At 36.6% G+C, this 16,304-nt stretch overlaps 1 protein-coding gene and 1 pseudogene across 9 annotated transcripts in view; one reads left to right on the forward strand and one right to left on the reverse strand.

Moving 5' to 3' along the window:
* Window positions 1–16,304, forward strand: part of USP34 (ubiquitin specific peptidase 34) — a 236,077-nt gene that overhangs the window by 36,858 nt on the left and 182,915 nt on the right. For all 9 annotated transcript variants that reach the window (XR_009054694.1, XM_057741862.1, XM_057741863.1 and 6 more), the window contains one exon: window positions 366–453. Coding sequence is in view for 6 of the 9 variants with exons in the window: in XM_057741862.1 (XP_057597845.1) it covers window positions 366–453 (88 nt within the window). In the remaining 3 variants the exon portion in view is untranslated. Of the gene's footprint in view, window positions 1–365; window positions 454–16,304 lie in introns of those variants that run through there.
* On the reverse strand, window positions 13,620–15,769 carry LOC130856757 (peptidyl-prolyl cis-trans isomerase A-like; annotated as a pseudogene).

Below are 16,304 nucleotides of genomic sequence, written 5' to 3' on the forward strand. Positions count from 1 at the left end.
ATGTTTGTTCTCTACATCTGTCTCTATTTCTGCCTTGCAAACCTGTTGATTTGTACCATTTTTCTATAGTCCACATATATGTGTTAATATACGATATTTTTCTCTTTCTGACTCACATCACTCTGTATGACAGTCTGTAGGTCCATCCATGTCTCTACAAATGTCCCAGTTTCCTTGCTTTTTACAGCTGAGTAATATTCCATTGTATATATGTACCACATCTTCTTTATCCATTCATCTGTTGATGGGCATTTAGGTTGGGAAGTGCGGAGTTTTAACCAGTGGACCACCACCCTATTGGCTTTAATATTGGTTTAGCGTTATTTATTCATAATTTAAAAGTTACTTTTTCTACTTTCTTTCAGTATCCGATATAGAAGCTGGTGATGGACTGCAACTCAGAAAGGAACATACTCTCAAAATATTTGCTTATATCAATTCCTGGACACAGAGGTATTCATCTTTATGTATTTTGTAGACTAAGTTTGTCAGTTGTATTTTACTTCATATTTTATATTTTTTGTTTTTGGCTGTGCCGTGTGGCTTGTGGGATCTTAGTCCCTCTGGTGACCAGAGATTGAGCCTGTGCCCTCAACAGTGAAAGCACAGAGTCCTAACCACTGGACTGCTAGGGAATTCCCAGTTGTATTTTAAATTAACATTGTCATCAAGTTTTATTTTTAGGATATTGGTTTGTATACCTTTAGTCATTAAATGACAGTTAATCAATATTTATTAAATCTTGTCCTTACTCTTGGAACCATTCATTGTTTTGTTTTTAAAACATGAGAATAAAAATTGATTTCTTTCTTACCCCTTCCTTATTATTTAGAAATATGGGTGTGATTGAAATTAAAAAAATAAAAATAATTATTTTGAGAGATTAAGCAATCATTATATCATAGCTAGAGACCTGTAACAAACTTAATCCTTTTAACAAAATTAGTATTATGGTAGAGGACACTTTGACCTTTTTGGAATCTGCTTGCTATTTGTTCCTTTTCCATAATAATTATGTATATTAGATTAATTTTTAAGTAATATGTATATTGAGAATATAGAGAATAAAATTTTATCACAGTCATTAGTATAACCAAAGGTTGTATTAGGAATCTGCAAATTCCTGTTCTTCTACGTGAGTTTAGCTGGTTATGGCTAAAAATTCTTTTCACTTATGTACCTGTTTGTTTAAACTTCTTAGCTCTTCTGAAATTTTTATGGGCAAAGAATGTTTGAAGCATTGTTAATTAATGAACATGTTAAATGCAGTAATAACACAGATGAATGTCCTGAGGTACATAGTCTAGCTGATCATGGAGTTTATCAAGATAGTTTAATTTCAAATAACATTTGCTCTACAGCAACATTCCTTTTTCCTATATTTTTTCCTTCTCTCTTGTCAATAAAGTGGTACATATATTTGTTCCAAATAGATTGTAGATTTTAGTTATGTAAAACTTAAGTGCCATTATTATTGGCATTTCTTTTCTGAGTCTTAACGGCCTGAATTTCTTTTGACTTAAGTTTAGCTGTGGTTGCTGTTCCTTTCATTATGGGTAGGATAGATGATTGGATATTTACTAATACTCATATGTTAATGGTTTAACATTAACATTAATAGTCTAAAGAATTTCCTGAGAAATGTTGCATTGAGTCATAATTTTGGATTTATTAATTGTAACTACAGCTTGGTAGCCACATGTTACATACTGGGTTAAAACCTTATTTCTGATTTCAGGATTTATGGGTGTGCCACTAAATAAAATGAAATCCAGAGAAATATCATTTTCTTAACATTTTACCTACTTAGTTGTGGAGCTGCATGGGAGTTGTATTTTTCCATTCCTAGTCCACATTTACCTTAGAAGTATACTCAATCTCTGTATCAGGAAGCTTTAACTTGGAGTCTGTGGATTGGGAATGAAATTATAAATGAAATTTTGATATGTACAGTTTTAGGCAGTAGTTTATAGTTTTCATTAGAATATCAAAGGATGTAGAGACTCTCTACCTTTATCTCATGCTGTTCCAGAATATAGTGGTTAAGAGTGTGGCCTTGGAACCAGATAAATGTGGCTTCCAGTTGTACTTCATCAACTGTGTACTAGGTGATTTTGACAAATTAGTGAACTTCTGTAAGCTTTTACTTCCTTATTTGTGAAACGAGTAATAATAAAGCTACTAATATCTTCATGAGGTTGTGAAGAAACAAACTACTTAGCACAGTATCTGACAAAAGAACTTAATAAATATTTTAATTAAAATTGTTAACTTATTTTAGAAAATGAAATATGTATTGAAGGGTACATAAGCTAAGACATGAAAAGTCGAATTGGAAAACAGTGTGTAATATCTGTAATTCTATTCACATATTGCTAAGTATTAACAGTTTTTAGCTGATAGTAGAAAGTACCAAAAAGTAGAATGTTACACTCTTATTTGTTCATGCTGATAGAAGAGAGAAGTGACAATAAAATATCCAGTTGGAGCGCAGTGCTTTATAGGAAAAAATTGTATGCCTATTTCCCTGCTCTGCCCTCCCCACTCCTGTTTCTCTCTAGGGCATCAAAAAATGTTGCTGCCTAGATTAAGATTATGGTTCTTGTAGGGGATAAAAAGCTACTAATAAAGCACAGATGATTTACAAAAATTCTTAACTTGGTGGCCCATGACCATGGAAGGTACATGCATGTACCTTAGTGCACAAAAGGATCCATGACATCTTATACAAAATGTTCTTTATAAGTTTTCTGGGAGAAAAGTGTTAACTTTTGTAAAATTATCAGTAATCAAGAATCAATTTTCTAATATATTGGTTGACCATAATATGGGGGAAGGAGAATGTTCATTTAAAAAAAACAGTATATTAAGAATTTAATATTTACAGAAATTTCAAAGGCTTTAATATTTTAGAATATTCCTCCTATTTAAATGGTATACTTATTGTGAAAGTCTTTTAGAAAATACAGAAAAGTCAAAGCTTAAAAAAAAAATGCCATCACCCAGAGTAAAAACTGGTAACTTTTTTTTCCTAAAGAACTTGTATTGAGATACAGTTAACATACAATAAACTGCCTATATTTAGAGTGTACAATTTGGTATTTTTTTTCTTATTAGTAGTGTATATATGGCAATCCCAATCTCCCAGTTCATTCCCCCAAACCCTTCCCACTTTCCCCCTTGGTGTCCATATGTTTGTTCTCTACATCTGTGTCTATTTCTGCCTTGCAAAGTGGTTGATTTGTACCGTTTTTCTATATTGCGCATATATATGTTAACATACGATATTTGTTTTTCTCTTTCTGACTCACTTCACTCTATGACAGTCTCTAGGTCCATTCGTGTCTCAACAAATGTCCCAGTTTCATTCCTTTTTATAGCTGAGTAATATTTCATTGTACATATATACCACATCTTTTTTATCTATTCATCTGTTGATGGACATTTAGGTTGCTGCCATGTCCTGGCTATTGTAAATAGTGCCGCAGTGAACATTGGAGTGCATGTGTCTTTTTGAATTATGGTGTTCTCTGGGTATATGCCCAGTAGTGGGATTGCTGGATCATATGGTAACTCTATTTTTAGTTTTGCAAGGAACCTCCATACTGTTCTCCATAGGGGCTGTATCAATTTACATTTCCACCAACAGTGCAAGAGTGTTCCCTTTTCTTCACACCCTCTCCAGCATTTACTGTTTGTAGATTTTCTGATGATACCCATTCTCACCTGTGTGAGGTGATACTTTATTGTCGTTTTGATGTGCATTTCTCTAATAATTAGTGATGTTGAGCAGCTTTTCATGTGCCTCTTGGCCATCTGTATGTCTTCTTTGGAGAAATGCCTATTTAGGTCTTCTGCCCATTTTTTGATTGGGTTGTTTGTTTTTTTGATATTGAGCTGCATGAACTGTTTATATATTTTGGAGATTAATCCTTTGTCTGTTGATTCGTTTGCAAATATTTTCTCCCATTCTGAGGGTTGTCTTTTCGTCTTGCTTATAGTTTCCTTTGCTGTGCAAAAGCTTTTAAGGTTCATTAGGTCCCACTTATTTATTTTTGTTTTTATTTCCATTACTCTAGGGGGTGGATCAAAAAAGATCTTGCTGTGAGTTATGTCGAAGAGTGTTCCTCTATGTTTTCCTCTAGGAGTTTTATAGTGTCTGGTCTTACTTTTAGGTCTTTTATCCATTTTGAGTTTATTTTTGTGTATGGTGCTAGAGAGTGTTCTAATTTCATTCTTTTACATGTAGCTGTCCAGCTTTCCCAGCACCACTTATTGAAGAGGCTGCCTTTTCTCCATTGTATATCCTTGCCTCCTTTGTCATAGATTAGTTGACCATAGGTTATCTCTGGGCTTTCTATCCTGTTCCATTGATCTGTATTTCTGCTTTTGTGCCAGTACCATACTGTCTTCATCACTGTGGCCTTGTAGTATAGCCTGAAGTCAGGAAGCCTGATTCCCCCAACTCCGTCTTTCCTTCTCAAGATTGCTTTGGCTATTCGGGGTCTTTTGCGTTTGCATACAAATCGTAAAATTTCTTGTTCTAGATCTGTGAAAAATGCTATTGGTAATTTTTTTTGTTTTTGTTTTTGTTTTTTTTAAATGCTATTGGTAATTTTTTTTTGTTTGTTTTTGTTTTCATTTATTACTTTTTTTGGGGGGGTACACCAAGTTTAGTCATCTGTTTTTATACACACATCCCCGTATTCCCTCCCTCCCTTAACTCCCCCCCCACCATCCCTCAAGTCCCCCCCATCCTCCCCGTCCCAGTCCTCTAAGGCATCTTCCATCCTCGAGTTGAACACCCTTTGTTATACAACAACTTCCCACTGGCTATCTATTTTACAGTTGGTAGTATATATATGTCTGTGCTACTCTCTTGCTTCGTCTCAGCTTCCCCTTCACCCCCCGCCCCCTCCCAAACCTCGAGTTCTCCAGTCCATTCTCTGCATCTGCGTCCTTATTCTTGTCACTGAGTTCATCAGTACGATTTTTAGATTCCGTATATGTGAGTTAGCATACAATATTTGTCTTTCTCTTTCTGACTTACTTCACTCTGTATGACACACTCTAGGTCTATCCACCTCATAACATATAGCTCCATCTCATCCCTTTTTATAGCTGAGTAATATTCCATTGTATATATATGCCACATCTTCTTTATCTATTCATTTATTGATGGGCATTTAGGTTGCTTCCATATCCTGGTTATTGTAAATAGTGCTGCAATGAACATTATGGTACATGTTTCTTTTGGGATTATGGTTTTCTTTGGGTATATGCCCAGCAGTGGGATTACTGGATCATATGGTAGTTCTATTTGTAGTTTTTTAAGGAACCTCCAAACTGTTTTCCATAGTGGCTGTACCAATTTATAATCCCAGCAACAGTGCAGGAGAGTTCCCTTTTCTCCACACCCTCTCCAGTATTTGTTGTTTCCAGACTTTGTGATGATGGCCATTCTGATCGGTGTGAGGTGATACCTCATTATGGCTTTGACTTGCATTTCTCTGATGGTTAGTGATGTTGAGGATCTTTTCATGTGTTTGTTGGCCATCTGTATGTCTTCTTTGGAGAAATGTCTATTTAGGTCTTCCGTCTATTTGTGGACAGGGTTATTTGTTTTTTTGGTATTCAGCTGCATGAGCTGCTTGTATATTTTGGAGGTTAATTCTTCGTCCATTGTTTCATAGGCAACTATTTTTTCCCATTCTGAGGGTTGCCTTCTAGTCTTGTTTATGGTTTCTTTTGCTGTGCAAAAGCTTTGAAGTTTCATGAGGTCCCATTTGTTTATTCTTGATTTTATTTCCATGATTCTAGGAGGTGGGTCAAAAAGGATCTTGCTTTGATGGATGTCATAGAGTGTTCTGCCTGTGTTTTCCTCTAGGAGTTTGATAGTGTCTGGCCTTACATGTAGGTCTTTAATCCATTCTGAGTTTATTTTGTGTATGGTGTTAGGAAGTGTTCTAATTTCCTTCTTTTATATGTTGCTGTCCAATGTTCCCAGCACCACTTATTGAAGAGGCTGTCTTTTTCCCATTGTATATTCTTGCCTCCTTTGTCAAAGATAAGGTGCCCATGTGTGTTTGGGCTTACTTCTGAGTTCTCTATTCTATTCCATTGATCTTCCTTTCTATTTTTGTGCCAGTAGCATACTGTCTTGATCACTATGGCCTTGTAGTATAGTTTGAAGTCAGGAAGCCTGATTCCACCAACTCCTTTTTTCCTTCTCAAGATTGCTTTGGCTCTTCGGGGTCTTTTGTGTTTCCATACAAAACGTAAGATTTCTTGCTCTAGTTCTGTGAAAAATGCCATTGGTAATTTGATGGGGATTGCATTGAATCTGTAAATTGCTTTGGATAGGATAGTCATTTTCACAGTGTTGATTCTTCCAATCCAAGAACATGGTATGTCTCTCCATCTGTTTGTGTCTTCTTTGATGTCTTTCATTAGTGTCTTATAGTTTTCTGAGTACAGGTCTTTTACCTCCTTGGTTAGGTTTATTCCTAGGTATTTGATTCTTTTTGTTGCAATGGTGAATGGGATTCTTTCCTTAATTTCTCTTTCTGAGCTTTCATTGTTAGTGTATAGAAATGCAAGAGATTTCTGTGTGTTAATTTTGTATCCTGCAATTTTACTAAATTCATTGATTAGCTCAGGTAGTTTTCTGGTGGCATCTTTAGGATTTTCTATGTATAGTATTGTGTCATCTGCGAACAGTGACAGTTTTACTTCTTTTCCAATTTAGATTCCTTTTATTTCTTTTTCTTCTCTGATGGCTGTGGCAAGGACTTCCAAAACTGTGTTGAATAGTAGTGGCGAGAGTGGACATCCTTGTCTTGTTCCTGATCTTAGAGGGAATGCTTGCAGTTTTTCACCATAGAGAATGATGTTTGCCATGGGTTTGTTGTATATGGCCTTTATTATGTAGAGGTAGGTTCCCTCTGTGCCCACCTTCTGGAGAGTTTGTATCATAAATGGGTGTTGAATTTTGTCAAAAGCTTTTTCTGCATCTATTGAGATGATCATGTGGTTTTTATCCTTCAGTTTGTTAATGTGGTGTTTCACATTGATTGATGTGCATATATTGAAGAATCCTTGCATTCCAGGGATAAACCCCACTTGATCATGGTGGATGATCCTTTTAATGTGTTGTTGGATTCTGTTGGCTAGTGCTTTGTTGAGGAGTTTGGCATCTAAATTCATCAGTGATGTTGGTCTGTAATTTTCTTTTTTTGTAGTATCTTTGTCTGTTTTGGTATCAGGGTGATGGTGGCCTCATAGAATGAGTTTGGGTGTGATCCTTCCTCTGCAATTTTTTGGAAGAGCTTGAGAAGGATGGATGTTAGCTCTTCTCTAAATGTTTGATAAAATTCACCTGTGAATTCATCTGGTCCTGGACTTTTGTTTGTTGGGAGATTTTTAATCACAGTTTCAACTTCATCACTTGTGATTGGTCTGTTCATATTTTCCAGTTCTTCCTGATTCAGTCTTGGAAATTTATACCTTTCTAGAATCTGTCTATTTTATCCAGGTTGTCCATTTTATTGGCATATAGTTGCTTGTAGTAGTCTCTTCTGGTGCTCTTTATTTCTGCAGTGTGCATTGTAACTTCTCCTGTTTCATTTCTAATTTTATTGATTTGAGTCCTCTCCCTCTTTTTCTTGATGAGTCTTGCTGGAGGGTTATCGATTTTATTTATCTTCTCAAAGAAACAGCTTTTAGTTTTATTGATTTTTGCTATTGTTTTCTTTGTTTCTATTTCCTTTGTTTCTGCTCTGATCTTTATGATTTCTCTCTACTAACTTTGGGTTTTATTTGCTCTTCTTTCTCTGGTTTCTTTAGGTGTAAGTTTAGATTGTATAATTGGGATTTTTCTTGTTTCTTGAGGTAGGCTTGTATCACTGTAAACTTCCCTCTTAGAACTGCCTTTGCTGCATCCCATAGGTTTTGGATCCTTGTGTTTTCATTGTCATTTGTCTCTAGGTATTTTTTGATTTCCTCTTTGATTTCTTCAGTGATCTCTTGGTTATTTAGTAGCGTATTGTTTAGCCTCCATGTGTTGTGTTTTTTACAGTTTTTTTCCTGTAATTGATTTCTAATCTTATAGCGTTGTGGTCAGAAAAGATACTTGGTACAATTTCAGTTTTCTTGAATTTACCAAGGCTTGATTTATGACCCAAGATGTGATCTGTGCTGGAGAATGCCACATGTGCACTTGAGAAGAATGTGTAATCTGCTGTTTTTGGATGTAATGTCCTATAGATATCTATTAAATCCAGCTGATTTATTGTGTCATTGAAAGCTTGGGTTTCCTTATTAATTTTCTGTGTGGATGATCTGTCCATTGGTGTAAGTGGGGTGTTAAAATCCCCCCCTATAATTGTGCTACTGTCGATTTCCTCTTTCATAGTTGTTAGCATTTGCCTTATGTATTGAGGTACTCCTATATGGGGTGCATATATATTTATAATTGGTATCTCTTCTTGGATTGATCCCTTGATCTTTATGTAATGTTCTTTCTTGTCTCTTGTAACGTTTTTTATTTTAAAGTCTGTTTTATCTGATATGAGTATCGCTACTCCAGCTTTCTTTTGATTTCCATTTGCATGGAATATCTTTTTCCATCCCCTCACTTTCTGTCTGTATGTGTCCCTAGGTCTGAAGTGGGTCTCTTGTAGACAGCATATATATGGGTCTTGTTTTTGTATGCATTCAGCTAGTCTGTGTCTTTTGGTTGGTGCATTTAGTCCATTTACATTCAAGGTGATTATCGATATGTATGTTCCTATTACCATTTTCTTAATTGTTTTGTTTTTGTAGGTCCTATTCTTATGTTTTCCTTTAGTATTTATTGCAGAGCTGGTTTGGTGGTGCTGAGTTCTCTTAGCTGTTGCTTGTCTGTAAAGCTTTTGATTTCTCCATCGAATCTGATTGAGATCCTTGCTGGGTAGAGTATTCTTGGTTGTAGGTTCTTCCCTTTCATCACTTTAAATATATCATGCCACTCCCTTTTGGCTTGCAGAGTTTCTGCTGAGAAATCATCTGTTAATCTTATGGGAGTTTCCTTGTATTTTTTTTTTCAATTAATTAATTTATTGGCTGTGTTGCATCTTCGTTGCTGCGTGCGTGTTTTCTTTTAGTTGCACTGAGCAGGGGCTACTGTTCATTATGGTACGCAGGCTCCTCATTGCTGTGGCTTCTCTTGTTGTAGAGCACAGGCTCTAGGTGCGTGGGCCTCAGTAGTTGCAGCACATGGGCTTAATAGTTGTGGCACGCCAGCTTAGTTGCTCTGTGGCATGTGGGATCTTCCTGGAGCAGGGATCAAACCCGTGTCCCTTGCAATGGCAGGCGGATTCTCAACCACTGCGCCACCTAGGAAGCCCCCCTTGAATGTTATTTGTCGTTTTTTCCCTTGTTACTTTTAATAACTTTTCTCTGTCTTTAATTTTTGTGAGTTTGACTGCTATGTGTCTTGGTGTGTTCCTCCTTGGGTTTATTCTGCCTCGGACTCTCTGTGGTTCCTGGACTTGAGTGGCTATTTCCTTTCCCATGTTAGGGAAGTTTTCAGCTATTATCTCTTCCAATATTTTCTCTGGTCCTTTCTCTCTGTCTTCTCCTTCTGGGACCCGTATAATGCAAATGTTGGTGCATGTAACATTGTCCCGGAGGTATCTTAGGCTGTCTTCAGTTCTTTTCATTCTATTTTCTTTTTTCTTTTCCACATCAGTGATTTTCATCATTGTGTCTTCCAGATCACTTATTCACCCTTCTGCCTCAGTTTATCTGCTATTGGTTCCTTCTAGTGTATTTTTCATTTCAGTTACTGTGTTGTATATCTCTGTTTGTTTGTTCTTTAATTCTTCTAGGTCTTTGGTAAACTTTTTTTGCCACTTTTCAATCTTTGCATCCAATCTTTTTTCGTAGTCCTGGATCATCTTCACCATCATTATTCTGAATTCTTTTTCTGAAAGAGTGCCTGTCTCCTCTTCATTTACTTGTTTTTCTGGGGTTTTATCCTGTCCCTTCATCTGATATAAAGTCATCTGCCTTTTCATTTTCTCTTTCTGTGACTGTGGTTTTCATTTCCACAGAACGAAATCATGCCGATACTGCTGTCTGCCCTCTTGTGGAGGAAGCTATCTAAGAGGCTCCTGGGTGCTTCCTGAAGGGAGGGACTGATGGTGGGTTGGTCTGGGTGGGTGGACCTCAGTAAAACTTTAATCCAATTTGGTGGGTGGAGCTCAGTAAAACTTTAATTTTCTTGTCTGCCAATGGGTGGGGCTGTGTTCACACCTTGTTGGTTGTTTGGCCTGCAGCTATCCAGCACTGGAGCTTACAGGCTCTGTGGTGGGGCTAATGGCAGACTCTGGGAGGGCTCACACCAATGAGCACTTCCCACAACCCCTGCTGCCAGTGTCCCTGTCCCCTCGATGAGCCACAGCTGACCCCCACCTCTGGAGGTAATCCTCTAATACCAGCAGGTAAGTCTGGTTAAGTCTCCTATGGGGTCACTGCTCCTTCCCCCTGGGTCCTGCCGAGCACACTGCTTTTTGTGTGTCCTCCAAGAGTGGAGTGTTTGTTTCCCCCAGTCCTGTGGAGGTCCTGCAGTGAAATCCTGGTGGCTTTCAAAGTTTGATTCTCTGGGGATTCCTCCTCCCGTTGCTGAACCCCCAGGTTGGGAAGCCTGATGGGCTCAGAACGCTGACGTTAGTGGGTGGACTTCTGTGGTATAACTGTTCTCCAGTTTGTGAGTCACCCACCCAGTATTTATGGGATTTGATTTTAATGTGATTGCGCCCTCCTTCCATCTCATTGCAGCTTCTCCTTTGTCTCTGGATGTGGGGTGTCTTTTTTGGTGAGTTCCAGTGTCTTTCTGTCGATGACTATTCAGCAGTTAGTTGTAATTCTTGTGTTCTTGCAGGAGGGAGTGACAACTGATAACTTTTTTATAACCTTGGTGTAAGATTGGGAACAGAACAGTTTAAAATTACACAAAAATGTGTTTATAAAACTTGTATGCTTTATAATGTGATTTTTTTCATGTGAACTGTGATCAGTCTATGTCATCAAATATTATGTCATCATTATTAATAATTGCTGTATTGCAGTAATATAGCTGCAGATTCTTTGTAGGATTCAGGAAGTTAGTTATATATGTTACTTTAACAGCTTATCATTATTTTGTTAATATTGGAATGGAAAATTGGAATAAAATGGGAGGAAAATGAATTCAGAGAGTGTGGAGAGAATATTAGAATAAATTGAAGAATATAAATTTGGAAAAGAGCATATATGACTCTGAAAGGAATGTCATGTACAATGAAGGCCTTGATAGCATAAGGCAGAAATCCTTCTTGTTGGAATTGTTGCTAGGTTTTTTTTTTTGACTTGTTTAAAAGCCTGTTACAAAACAGGTTTATGTTTATATCTTGTAGATGCCTTAGTAGGCATTCAAGGTTCCTCGTTGTCTGCTACCCATCTACTTTGTACCCTTTTTTCAAGATTTCTTCCCTAGAAGAATTCTGGGTGCTAGCTAGGGGCTTCTGTCAGATCTTTGTATTTTCAGGCTAAAAATTGCACCTTTCATACCTGTCATTTATACTTAATAAATGTTTCAGGCTATTGCTTATTTTCTTTTTTTTAATAAACTATTTTTTAGAACAGTTTTAGGCATTGTTGCTTTTGAATAGGTTAATGTACATTCTCCACTCTTTAAGGGTCTACTTTTTATTTTGGCATTAAGAAATTTGACTAGTGGGATATTGATGTTGACCACTATTCCAAGAAGTGTTTTTCAGAAATTAGCTCATAAATAAAAAAAACTTTTGCTAAGGTTGGATACTGTAGATGAACAGTCCTTTCATGTATTCAGCAGTACCAGGCCAGGAAAATGTTAGCTCCATTGGAAGATTTGTTAGATGGAGTTATGGAATCCAGATTAAAATAATTTAAATTTATTTTTTTGCTTTTTTTTTGTTTGTTTGGCTGCATCGCGTCTTAGTTGTGGCACACAAGATCTTCGTTGCGGCACACAGTATCTTTTCATTGCAGTGCGTGGGCTTTAGTTGTGGTTCCTGGGTTTCTTTCCAGTTGTGCTGTGCAGGCTCTGGTTGTGGTTCGTGCGCTCTGGAGTGTGCGGGCTCAGTAGTTGCGGTGCACAGGCTTAGTTGCCCTGTGGCAATGTGGCATCCTAGTTCCCTGACTAGGGATCGAACCTGAGTCCTGTGTATTGAAAGCTGGATTCTTAACCACTGGACCGCCAGGGGAGTCCCAAAATAATTTAATTTTGACATGTAGCTTCCTCATGAATGTTAGTACTTTTATTATATTAATTGAAGCTGCATACTTTGTTAGTCATTTAGAAATTTTTATGATTATGTGTTCTTAAATGTAAGCATACTCCACTCAGATGGGCAGCATATAACTCTACTTAGATAATAAAGTCTTTTCGGGCTGGTAATAATAGGGGAAGGACTGAGAAGAAAATAGCTTAAGCTCAGATAGTGAAAGGTAATGTATGATATTTGTGTACAAATACAAGCAATATGTACAGAGTTTAAAAAAATAAAATAGTAGGAAAAGGCCTATAATATAAAAGTCCATTGTCCCCTATCTCTTCAGCCCCATTTCTGTTTTCAACTCTTTCAGATGTTTGCTTTGATATGAACTTTTATGTTCTGAAATAATATTATTATATTGCTGTTGCTTTATCAATTTTAGGTATAATCTGTGGACTTCCTTTTCTGATATGTAAAGATTTCACCTATTTACCCTTCCCCATCCTCTCAATATAGTTACATCAGTTCTTGGGGTAGTTCTAAAAAAAAAAGTAATTGCTCAGTGATTAGCCAAAAAAGATTCTGTGGTTCATTTTATATCTTACAAGATATAAATTGTTGTTTTTCTTTTGTTATCGTTGTTTCATAGAGTTTAATGTCTTTGTTTTTCATTTGATTGATTTTCTAGGTGTGGGTCATTAATTCTTCCCAAACTCTCCAGCCCTTCTTAGTACTGGTTTTTACATTTTTGTACATCATTAGGTGATCTTTTATTTCTTAAGCTTCCCTCCATCTCCTTTGGCCTGTATCTTCCTACTCCAATCTGTATTGATTTCTCACTAGGGTTACTGAAATAGCTGTGTTCTCTTCAGATCATCCTTGAAGTTCCTTTTGCTTTTCTGTTATGTTGGGTCTCTAGTTTCCTGGATTCCATGCCATCTTTGTTGTTTTACTTCTTTGTTTTGTTGGGATGACATCTTTTCTGAGACAAGGCATGTGAGAGGCAAATAGTTTTTAGACCTTTCTGGCCTAAAAAGATGTCTCTTCTACTCTTTTATTGATAACTTTTGTTGGATATAGAACTCTAGATAGAAAAGTATTTTCTCTCAGAATTTTGAAAGTGTTATTCCTCGTATTTTATGTTCTAATATTACTTTGGAGAAGTATGAGCTATTTTTGTTGTTGTTTAGTTTTTATTTCATAATCATAAACTTAACTTTTCAATTCAGCTAAACTTGGAGGGGAATAAGGAACCCAAAGAACTGCAGTGAGAGCACAAAGATTATAGGATATTTTGAGCAGATGGGGTGCTCTCCTGAGCTACAGAAGGTATGGTCTGGTGGTTAAGATAAAACACAAGTCAAATTTATTAGATTTGTCCACAGTCAGCAATGGTGATCTTCTTGCTGGTCTTGCCATTCCTGGACCCAAAGCACTCCGTGGCTTCCACGGTATTCATGCCCTCTTTCACCTTGCCAAAGACCACATGCTTGCCATCCAACCACTCAAGTCTTGGCAGTGCAGATGTTGGGGCCAGCATTTGCCATGGACAAGATGCCAGGACCCGTATGCTTCAGGAAGAAATTCTCATCATCAAATTTCTCCCCATAGATGGACTTGCCACCAGTGCCGTTATGGTGTGTGAAGTCACCACCCTGGCACATAAATCCCGGAATTATTCTGTGAAAGCAGGAACCTTTATAACCAAAGCCTTTCTCCCCAGTGCTCAGAGCACAAAAGTTTTCTGCTGTCTTTGAAACTTTGTCTGCAAAAAGCTCGAAGGAGATGCGGCCTAAGGGCTCGCCATTGACGGGAATGCCGAAGAACACGGTAGGGTTGACCGTATCTAGGCTGTGAGGGAGGCTCCGGGGTGGCGACCTCTGCAAGGCACCTGAGCTATTTTTATTCCTGAGCTTTTCCTTGTCACTCTTTTCACTCTCCCTGAAAGCTTTTAGGATCTTTATCCCTCCTTGGCTTTAGAAATTTCATGATGATATGTTTTGGTGGGTTTTCAGTTCTGAAAAATTTTATTAGTAGTTGTTATTATTTCATTGATTCCTTTCCTCTGTATTTTCTACTGTCTTCTTGGAAATATTATCAGTCAGATATTATACCTCTTTGATTGATGGTTTGTTTTTCTTTTTCCCGTTGTCTGTCTTTGTCTACTCTAGTTTCTCGGAGATTTCTCCAGTTTTACCTCTGGACCTTCTATTGAATTTTACAAATTGCCATAATTTTGCTTGGTTTTTAAATTGTGAATGATATATATACAAAAGCTATAATAATGCATATTCATACACATTAAAGGGCTCTGTTTTGTAATTGGAATGCATTTTTTAATAGTATTCTGTTCTTATTTCAGTAATCCAGTATCTTTCATGTCTCCGAGGATATAAATTAATTAAAACCTTTTTTCTTTCTGGATTTTATCTACTTCCTTTAAATTTCTTTTTACTCTTTGATATGCCTTTAGTGATATAGCTTTTTCTTGAAAATCTTACTAACCTCGGTTATCCTTTCCTGGTTAGAGAGGGCCACTAAAAAATGGATTGCAAGTTCTGTGTGAATGGGACATCTCAGATGTTGGCCTATACTATGTGAAAGTAAAATGGTGAGCAGATTTTATTATAGGATAAATCCTTTTTCTCTTAGATTGTTCATATTTTCCAAGTCTTTCCCCTTGAGATACATTAATCTGGTGGTTGGGCAGGGGAGGTTCACTGTTCAGTCATAATTTTATGTAATTCTCTCACTTTGTTTCTTGTATCTCTACCTTCTTCAGTATTTGATGTTCTTGAGTTTATCTTGTTCATTTTATGTACAGGAAGAACTTCTTGTTTCCCTGGGTCAGGTAGGAATAGTAAGTATCCTTGCTGCCTGGAATGGGAGCCTGCAGGTTTTCACAGTACCTTTCATGTAGTCCTATTTTCTGTTATGCTTCATTTCTGCCTTCAGAGGTACCTGAAGCTCTTTAGTCCTGAGTTTTTCCAGTGTTCTGTGCGGTGAATTTTTTTGCTAATATGTTCTGTGGCCTCTTCCAAGTTTGTTTATTCCACACTGTAACTTACTATTTCTCCCCTTTCTGTCATCCACAATTTTTTGCTGTCATCTTTTCTTCCATTATCCTTTCATGACTTTTTTTCCTTTAGTATATTTGTAGCATGATTTAGAACAGAGAAGAAATAAATTTGTTTGTAAAATCAGATTGGGCTTAACTGAAAGTGATGTTTTTATTAAAACAAAAGACATTCTTTCACCTTCTTGCATTGTGGGTGTGGATGTAGAGAGAAATGCTGTATTGAGAATTCAAATACCTAGACTTCTCAGAATTGAATATACAATAAAATGTGTAATTTATATAATCGATAATTATTTTAACAATGTGTGTATGTGTCGTCACACTTAGATTCTCAGCTCTGCTTGAACTTTGTATTTTGGGTCTGTAAGGACTTAGATCCAGTTTACCTGTTACTTTGTTCATATATCATTTTTGCCTTTTTTTTTCTTAATTGGCAGTACTGCAGAGCTTGTGGAATTTTAGTTTCCCAATTAGGGATCAAACCAGGCCCTCTGCAGTGGGAGCATGGAGTCCTAACCACTGGACCTCCAGGGAATTCCCTCATTTTTGTCTTTTAAGATTGGTTTCCTAGTCAGTTATCAAGAATTTTAATGCCCATTTCCTGACAGTGAATTTTTATTTTAAAATTTTATTTTACTTTATTTTTAAATTTTATTTTACCTTATTATTTTAATTTTTATTTCATATTGGAGTATAGTTGATTTACAATATTGTGTTAGTTTCAGGTATATAGCAAAGTGATTTAGTTATACATATATCCATTCTTTTTCAAGTTCTTTTCCCATATAGATTATCACAGAATACTGAATAGAGTTCCCTGTGCTCTACAGTAGGTCCTTGTTGATTATCTTTTTTATATATAATAGTATATATATGTTAACCCCAAACTCCTAATTTATCGCTGCCCCCACCTTTCCCCTTTGGTAATCATAAATTTGTTTTCG

Source organism: Hippopotamus amphibius, chromosome 7, assembly GCF_030028045.1.
Source record: "Hippopotamus amphibius kiboko isolate mHipAmp2 chromosome 7, mHipAmp2.hap2, whole genome shotgun sequence".
Taxonomy (NCBI): domain Eukaryota; kingdom Metazoa; phylum Chordata; class Mammalia; order Artiodactyla; family Hippopotamidae; genus Hippopotamus; species Hippopotamus amphibius.